A 9,220-nucleotide genomic window follows, 5' to 3' on the forward strand; every position below is an offset into this window, starting at 1 on the left:
AACTGTCCCCAGTAGGGCTGTCCTCAACTAAAGAAATTCTTAGTTGGCTAACACTTACATGATTTTGTCAACTAATCGATTTAATCAACAGAGCTGTGCGCTTTGAGAGGTGGTTAAGACTAGAAAAGCACAATATAAATATAGCTAATTAACCATCTATAAAACTGAGTTTCTACACAATTAATCCTGCAAAAGCACCACTTTAAATCTTGTGCTTACCAAAAATGTGGTCATAAGTTTCTTGGAAATGAGTAGTTAAATGTGAATAAGCATAAAAATGACTTATCAACTAAAGAAATCTTAGTCGACTAATACCAAAACCACAGATTAGTCGACTAAGAGGGGACAGCCCTAGTCCCCAGAACGTGTTTTAAAACCAGAGGTGATTGTGCCTTTTCTGTGGTGGCTCCAAGGCTCTGGAACTGTCTCCCTTTATCCTTGAGAGCTTTGAATTCTGTGGAAACCTTTAAAAAACACCTGAAGACACATCTTTTAGATAAGCTTTTAACTAGCAATATGGCTTAGTATTTTATGTGTTGCTGTTTTATTTGTTTTTACTGTAAAGCCCTTTGTGACCCCTCTTGTCTGTGAAAGGTGCTATATAAATAGAGTTTACTTACTTATTTACAATTGTGATGATTTTAAGCCCCTGAAGTGTGTACATTGTTTCCACTTCTTGTATCTTATTTTTGTAGGAATTTCAGCACAAAATGACATGTCACCAAGCTAATGCTCAAATGGGTATATAATATTCATCCTCATTAATCTGCAAATCACACTTGGTAGAATCAGTTGATGTTATGCATACCATTGATGACCAGCTTCACAGCCTGAAGGCACTAAGATGAAACAGCAGGCTAATTGGTGCAAGAGGCTAATGCTTTTAAGGCCAGCTGTCATTCTGCTGCTCAAGATCATTTTTTCTCTTAACATTTACACTACACATGTTCCTTGTAATGTCTTAAACATTTACTGTAGTCAGCATACTCACACCCTTATATCATTCACACTTCATACCACAGTGAGCTGGCTTAACATTTTATTTCAGAGCACACTATAGGCCGGAGCAGGAATGATCGCGATTGCTTTCTCAGGGGTTGCCATTTTGTCAAATGCACACCCACACACAGTTATACACAGTTCCACAGCAAGGTTGCAGCATAGCACGCAGCCTATGCTGTGAACTTCAGCTGGGGTGCCATTTCAGTGTCACTACTCTCCACCTTAACAAAGAGCTGCTGACAAGCTCCCATTTCAGCCAAGACAGAGCTCGTCTTGTTTTAGCTTTCGCTCAGGGAGACAGGATCATTCCACTGAGGGAACCTCCTGAACGCAGAGCATCAGTCAATAATGGAAATACAGAAAACTTCCAAGCTTTCCTAAACTGAAGGACTAACGCAAGAAAGCTGACTGACTGCTCATGTTTACATTCACACACAAACGACAGTGGGGCTGTGGTATGTTTGCCTGCAGGCAAACTGGAAACAACACTTTTGTATCTATAATCTATTTCAGGAGGAATAAGAAGGAACCCTCATTTCAAATATTCAACAAAAAACACATTTAAGTCAACTCTTATAATAATATCTACACTAACAATCCGTTAGCTGTTCATTTTGAGCATCAGAACAACTATATGCTATTAAGAGATACCAACCTTGGGCACACCAACTCCAGTGAAGCGAGCCTCAAGCAGTTCCTGCCTCCGTGGGTCCAGGCTTATAGCCTGGCTGTGAAGTCCTTCCATCATGCCTAGGAAAATAGACACAAACAGTGAATGAAAATGGAACAGCTGGGTAGGGTTATTGTCACACAAGAGAAGACCGGCTCACATGAGCAGGCAGAGAGCAGCACATTTGCTACCAATATACCGTTCATATGAATTTTCTTTCTGATTGGGGCAGGTGACCGAAGAATCTTGTGGTATGACCAGCAAAATGTAACACCTTTCAACCTGGCTGCCTGGGAGTCTGGGCCTATGTTGGATCAGTATTTTTAACACCTTAGTTTTTAATTTATTTGCAATACTGTGTACACAATTAGCCTACTTCATTTCAATTTTGTGTTTATATTTTAGCACTATATCTTAACTTTTTTGTCTGAGATTTAGATTTTGCTTTTATTTTTGCAAAAATTATAAAACACATACAAACTGAACAACGTTACATAACATTCATACACTAAATACACAGATACAAACAGCTTGCTCACCCTCTCGAACCCACACCCCCAATGAGCATTGTTAGAGGTGTCTGAGACATAAGGCTTTTATTGGCAACAACTACTTTTACTACTTCTGTTATTGATTTGCGAACTGAAGTGCAAATGACTAATAAAGTACCTTGAACCTTTAACCACCTTATGCCTTAATCTTCAACCTTATTTAAAACCAGACTATCAGTCAATATCCCTAATAACACATTCACTAGTCTTCTAATCCTATTATTATTGTATTTTATTGTATTATAATGTATCTGTCTGCTATGATGATTTAATTTCCCTGTAGAGATTAATAAAGTAATCTATATGTCTATATCTATTTATCTAGAAACCCTGACGGTAACACTTATAATAACCCTCGTTATACTTAATGGAACTTAAGTTCATAGTTAGTTTACAGTTAACAATAATGTTTACTAATTATTAATAATGCTATAACTTGTGTTTTAAACAGTTTATTGTTGCACACATCATACCTTTTTATATATTAAATTCAGTAATTTTAATGATTAATAAGTGATTTGTAAACCTTTAAAAAATCGATTGCAAACCATTTACTATTATTCAGATTTTCAGCTATTTTAAAGTAGAAACTGATGATTGTACCTTGTAATAGTTAACAATTACTTTGTAATGCATCTATAAACACTGCCAGATAGGTATCAGTGCATAAATAATCATCTTTTATAGATCACCCCAAAAATATATTGGGCCAAATTAATGTCAGTAGTTGCTTTATAAATCACTTATTAATTAGGTATTATAAGCATTAGTTGCAACTTTATAATAGCCATCCAAATAATGTTTATAACTTACACACACACACACACACACACACACACACACACACACACACACATAAATAAAAATGTATAAACTAATTATTTTATATTGCACTAAACTAATGATTAAATACATCATAATTGTATTGTTTATTAACAGTCAAATAACTATATAATATTATATTAGGTAGTATAACTATAACTATACTAACATTTTAAATAACTATCAAAGTATCCTTTGTTATGTAGGCATTGGTGTTGCCACTTTTGAACTCCTTCCTGATCTCTTTAACTGTCTATGTTCCTGACTGGGTATCCATTAACCTAGCGATGGATTCATCTGAGAGCACATAAGCGACGTTTTATGGTGATGACAGTGACTCGACAACAACCAAATAAAAATAGGCATTACAGTTTTGCCCAGACACTCAACGTTAGCTAGCAAATTATGCCCACAATGCTGCAGCGAACATTAGAGACAATATGTAGTTTCATATCAACTTTCATGACAACGCCTTAACTTAATTTAGCTAAGTTTACCGATGTTTCAGCTAAAATGACGTCATGACAGGTGATGAAAAAATCCGTTATCCGTTACTGTTATTGACTAACTAACCTAGGTTGGCAGTTAAACGATACGCCGCCATGCACTGTCAATGTATTTTGAACCAATTAACAGTAAAAGTTTGATTAACCTTAATAGCAGCTGTTACGGCTTAGGTTAATTTACTAAATGACAGCTAGCGTTAGCTAAGGCTACATGGTAGCAAACTAGCAAGCTAACATTAGCTAGCTAGCTGCAATAGAAGTCTTACCTGGAGAACCTCTCGCAGTCACCCAGTCCTAGAGAGGATGTTGTCCGTCCATTCGGTGACAGCAGACTCCTTAACAACTCCCACACACCTACGTTGTCTGAATTAAGTTATCCATTTAGTCCAAGTTATTTCCAATTTAGGGAAGACATTTGTTAGCTTAGCTAATGCTAGCTAAGGAGAGCAGTGTTGCTGGCTCCTGCCGGTGTCATCCGGACAGGAGGCCCTGATCCTCGGGGTTTCCTCGTCAGTCTTGGTGCCCTTGCACGGGCAACCCTGGAGCTGTCAACACTCTGAAGCCTCTTTACAAGTGTTTAACATTTCTGCTTCACTCGGTCCTTCTATTGTCATTATCGAGCTATGCAACGTTTTAAACCGGGAGAAGTTCCGCCACCTTATTAGAGTCCATTCTTTAACTATTAACGTTAATATGAAAAGATAATTTCATTACCCCCTGTAGCAACACCGCACAGGGCTCCAGGGAGAGCTTTTTGTGATGCTTCCCATGCGCTTGTTTAACAGATAATGAAGCTGCTGGTCAGAACCACCCGAAAACAGACGTGCTAGGCAAGGCTGGTACTCCAACGGGCAACTGTCCGGGGCCCAGATCTCCAGGGCCCCCCAAAGTCCCTGTTTTATTGTGTGGTAGTTTGAACAATTTCAAGTTTGTTCGGGAACTTTCACTATTAATAGAGTACAACTTATTAATATGCCCTGCATTATTACGTAATTGTGTTGCCCTGTCTTGCAGCCTAGAAGAAGATTGCTTATTATTGTTGTTTTAGTTTTGCTATTTCCCATTTGGATGAATAAAGTACCCTACTTCATCTGTCTTATATTGAAATGTACCTAAATTGTGCATATGTCTAAATAAAGTTGTGTGTTATCCAGGTAGCTGAATATTGTCTGTTCTCTGGGTCTTTGTGCAATATTTTAAGGAGTTGTTTAAGTGTGCTGTGCCCTATTAACTTGGTGGCAATGTGTGTACAGCGCTCAGTTGCCTTACCAACAAGAGTTTTGTTTGTAAATTAAGTCAGGCCATAAAATGTAACGCTAACACTGTTAAATAACACAATTCACCCACACAAATCATGATTTATGTATCAATGCATTAAGCATCACTAATGCAGAACTTGTATATAAACTCATGAATAAACGCAGTATTAATTCAAGCATTAAACCGTCATTAATAATTACTTATGAATTACTTCTACTTATTACTTGCAAGGCTTTTTGTTTGCTTGAACCCAATGGATCTAATCTGTACATGAGGTACGATTCATCATTCTGATAGTAGTTCATCTTGTATATTGGATTGGATTAAATGTACAAGGTCTAGAGAGCTATACTTACAGTTTAAGTCCAGGAGATGGAAGCAGACCATTGCAGACAAAAAGCCCTGCAAACTTAGTTGAGAGTCTTGAGGAAGCAGCACAATAACATATCAGTCAGATCTAACTATAATTATTTAAACTATGTTCATAATCTGTCTTTCTTTTGTAAATTCCTGTAATGTAATTTGTGAAATTCTGACTAATTTGGTTAATTTGAAGAAAAAAAACTTGTTGCCATTAATCTTGCCCTTGATCTTGAGTGACGTACATCTGAGTAGGCAGCAAAATGTTCATACCATTTTAAAGGCAACACTACAGACTGTGAACACAATGCACACTGCAGGAAATGACAACTCTGGTTGGTTTTTGGTGTATTGTCAGCCTAAATTTATCAGGCAAGTTGTCAACATTAAAAACAAAAGCACCTCATATTAAATTAGTCACTCTTCAAAACTATTTAGATTTTACATAAAAAATGTGTGTATGTATATATATGTATATGTATACATTTCGTTCAAATGTCTTGAGAACTAATATATTTAATTATACATTCATATAAAAAAGCTCCTCATTTATTTTGAATTATGTTTTAATCTTGCTATTGTCCTTTGCATCTCAAAAAATGGACACCTCCTGTGGTTGTGAAGTTCAACTGATTAGAAAGAATTACATAAAATGTGACATGTTTGTATTTGTATTTTTTACAATAATAAAAACTATACACATTGAAAAGACGTATCTCTCAAAGTCCACACATTCAACTGCACCAGTTTTCAGTAAATTAACAGTTTACTCCAAACCACATCATATCTCCAGCATGGCACTTCACTTAATTAAAGTTTATCTTGCCATATTTCCACTGAGAGCCAAAAAAAGGAAATACCAACATTGTGATCAGGAAATTACGTTTGATTTTTTGTTCTTCCACTGGCTTCAAGGATTAGTTCACCCACATCACTTTTTTTTATATATTTTCCCACTTAGCCTCAGTAGTATCCACTCATGTGGATAATTTTGTTTTTATCGCTCCCTGGACCAGATATTCAGAGTGATCTAGAGGTCTCGTTGCCAATGGTTTTCTTCTTAAACAATTTTCCACCCGACGTAAACATAATAATGAAAACCCTCCACAGCAGTGGCTGTGGGTTATCGGCCAGAATATCGGCAACTGAAAAGAGATTTAAAAAAACTTTTCCAGGCGATAGAGGCTCTTAGTATATCTTGTTAGTATATAAAAAGTATATCTTGTACGTTGCTGGATAATATGGGTAGGGGTAGGTACCTAAATGATTTGGGTAAATATGCACAACACAAGTTCTTTGTCAACCACACAAAATCAAGGCAAAATCTAATTTATTAGTGTAGTATAGGTGTTTATGATAAATCCCTGATAAAATGTGTCCTCAGAATCATTTCTACATATTTACAAACACAAATAATTATTATTTATTGTCTAGTGACAGTAGAGGCCTGCACATGATTCGGTGCCTTCCCATAAAGGACAGTAAGCGTCCATTATTCTTCATCCTTGTTCAGTTCAGTAGCATCAGTCTTTTCCTCTGTATGTAATGTTCGTGAAGGTAGATGTGGCTCCTTTGTAGAGAGGATTGTGTCCCTGATAGTCCAATACACATAAAGAGACATATGTTAAGAGGAGTTTCACAAACACAAAATAAATTAGAGATGCTTTTTTTTCTTGTGGTTCTAGGGCACTGGTAACTACTAGTTAAAATAGCAACTTCAATTCAATTCATTATCTTATATGTATCTATATAAATATATAAATATATATATATATATATATATATATATATATATATATATATATATATATATATATATATATATATAGTCTAGACACATCTAGACACATAAATTAACTTAAATGTGTGAAATGTGTTCACTCACTGAGCTTCTTAAAACAACTGTGATTCTTTGCGGTATCAGGGCTACAGCATGGGATTTGGGTGTGTTTTTGAGGCCACAAAGTGGCCTATTACCAGTAAAGGCTAATTAGTGTTAGATGATTTAAACCCAGCCCTTCCGTCGACAGCCTTTTGTTCAGCTGGGAGTAACAGCATGCCACAAAAATAATAAAAAACATCTTCAGAAAACGAGTGCGAGAGTCAGCATGTGTGGCCTTTAGTGTGTGAGTGTGTGAAGGTGCAGGCATGATCGTGTATGTTTGCCATGCCATGTTTTAAAAAAGGGGGGTTTAGTGGCATTTAAATCTGAATGAACATAGACTGTACCTTGATTTCTATCTTGTTGAGCAAACAGCTCAACAGAGTATTTACACACAAACGCTGCTTGGCTAAATTCACTGACCGTGTCCCACTTGGCATGAGCGCGTTCTTCCTCAAATTTGGCAAACTCCCGTCTGTCGTGAATAGTGACCAGAAGTTTCCAGATAAGCAAAGCCGCCAAGCCGAGGAACAAGATGGCTCCCGCCACCGACAGAAGCACCACTAAAATGTCTGGACCCTTGGGACAGTCTGGGTGGAAGGAGGAAGAGATACAGGTATGAGCAAAGGGGACACACAGAAGACAACAAGCCAGGCCAGAAGAAGTCTGATTTCATAATGTTGTTTCCTCTCTATCTCCACATGGATTTGATCTAACTGCATCTCACTCTTCTGCTAAATGCTACAACTTTTCATGTTCCAAAGTGTGCTTATGAATTCCTGAAAATGGTCATATTGACACCTGTCATGCATATGGCATATGGAACTAATGCCATAGGTGTGTGTTTCTTCTAGCATGAATAAGACGTGCTTTCATAAGGTTATTAGATCTGTGAAGTGATGCAAAAGAACAGGGGCAGCATAGCAGTAGTAAGCAGAAGGCAATGGGACTTTTAAATACCAAAGAGCAGAGAGGAGGATGGGCTGAAGTGGAAAATAGTAACCTTGCACAGCCAGCCCACAAATCTCCCTCCCCTCATTGTGGTCTGGCAAAACTCAATATGAATTTAATTTGCAGAGTTTCAAGAAGGCTGTACAATAGATGACTGACAGTACTCACATTAACATGAAGCCTTCCTACACCAGACAGGAATAAGAAATTACTTGAATCATTCTTCATTTTATCTCTACATCTAGTTTGAATAGTCGTTGGTAATCTCAACACTCTCATTGATTCAGTGATTGGTATAAATCCTAGTTTCCAGGCTTAACTGATTCTCCACCGATGTTTTCTGAACTGAAATATTGTCACAAAAACCTAGACAGGGACATTAAGCTGGCTTGTGAGGCTAGGAGAATAAAGGTCAACGTTATAATGGTCCTTTAAAGGCCCTGAAACTATATTTTCTCATTCAGCTTATTACTATGAGCAATTTGGATAATTTCTTCTGGTTCGAAGTGGGCGGGACTCAGTTGTCACACAGAATTCAACAATACTTGAATCAAAATGTGATGACATGATGTTTGCTATTGCTAAACTACTGTCAATCAGATCTGATTCTGACTCACACAGTCCTAAAGAAGCAAATTAACAGAGCATTAGGCTCTTCATAAATAAAACCTCCTGAACTGCAATGACAAGCTGTAAACAGATGACTCACATATAAGTTGATATTGCAAACTTGTTAGCAACAGTTCTCATTTGGCTCCATTTGGAGTTGTCTTTCGTGCCACCTGATGAATGTGTGTCCAATATTTACTCTCTCTTTAGCTCTGTTTCTTGACGCCAATTACTCTTTTAGGAAAACTAGGGCTCTTTAGCCGCTTAACTATCTGCTCCAATATGTTCACCAGCTAGAAGCTAACTTTGCCCGTCTGCTGTTTGATGCAGGGTGGCCTACAATGTTTTTTTCCCCCCACAAAAACACAGCTACCTACAGCGAGAGCGAGCCAAAACAGTTAAGTTGTGGGCCGGAAAACAAAAAAACAATTAGCTGACGCTTGCTATTAAGCTCTGTAGAGCTGGGATAATTCTGGGTGATAAGGTAAGGTACTTTATTGTCACATTCAAATAGCAAAATTTATTCTCTGTATTTAACCCATCCCTCAAGGGAACAGTGGGTAGCCCGGCACCCAGGGACCAACTCCAGATCTGAGCCAGTGCCTTG

The 9,220-nt window shown here is 37.4% G+C and overlaps 2 protein-coding genes and 1 long non-coding RNA gene across 5 annotated transcripts in view; 1 reads left to right on the forward strand and 2 right to left on the reverse strand.

Annotated features, from left to right (window-relative positions):
- Positions 1-4,424, reverse strand: part of LOC116670729 (serine/threonine-protein kinase tousled-like 2) — a 14,520-nt gene extending 10,096 nt beyond the window's left edge. The window contains exons 1-2 of one of the 3 annotated variants that reach the window (XM_032501346.1): positions 3,843-4,424; positions 1,658-1,758 (exon numbers count right to left, since the gene is read on the reverse strand). In XM_032501346.1, the coding sequence (XP_032357237.1) occupies positions 1,658-1,750 (93 nt within the window). In that variant the 5' untranslated portion in view covers positions 1,751-1,758; positions 3,843-4,424. Of the gene's footprint in view, positions 1-1,657; positions 1,759-3,817 lie in introns of all 3 variants that reach the window. The other 2 variants (XM_032501345.1, XM_032501347.1) reach the window with 2 other exon arrangements.
- LOC116670732 (uncharacterized) lies at positions 19-6,338 on the forward strand. The gene is made up of 3 exons (XR_004327111.1): positions 19-354; positions 3,854-3,859; positions 6,325-6,338. It is a non-coding gene; the product is annotated as an uncharacterized LOC116670732 (long non-coding RNA).
- Positions 5,919-9,220, reverse strand: part of LOC116670728 (integrin beta-3) — a 17,036-nt gene continuing 13,734 nt past the window's right edge. The window contains exons 14-15 of the mRNA XM_032501344.1: positions 7,477-7,643; positions 5,919-6,763 (exon numbers count right to left, since the gene is read on the reverse strand). Of these exons, the coding sequence (XP_032357235.1) occupies positions 6,695-6,763; positions 7,477-7,643 (236 nt within the window). The 3' untranslated portion in view covers positions 5,919-6,694. The remainder of the gene's footprint in view (positions 6,764-7,476; positions 7,644-9,220) is intronic.

Source organism: Etheostoma spectabile, chromosome 21 (assembly GCF_008692095.1).
Source record: "Etheostoma spectabile isolate EspeVRDwgs_2016 chromosome 21, UIUC_Espe_1.0, whole genome shotgun sequence".
Classification (NCBI taxonomy): Eukaryota; Metazoa; Chordata; class Actinopteri; order Perciformes; family Percidae; genus Etheostoma; species Etheostoma spectabile.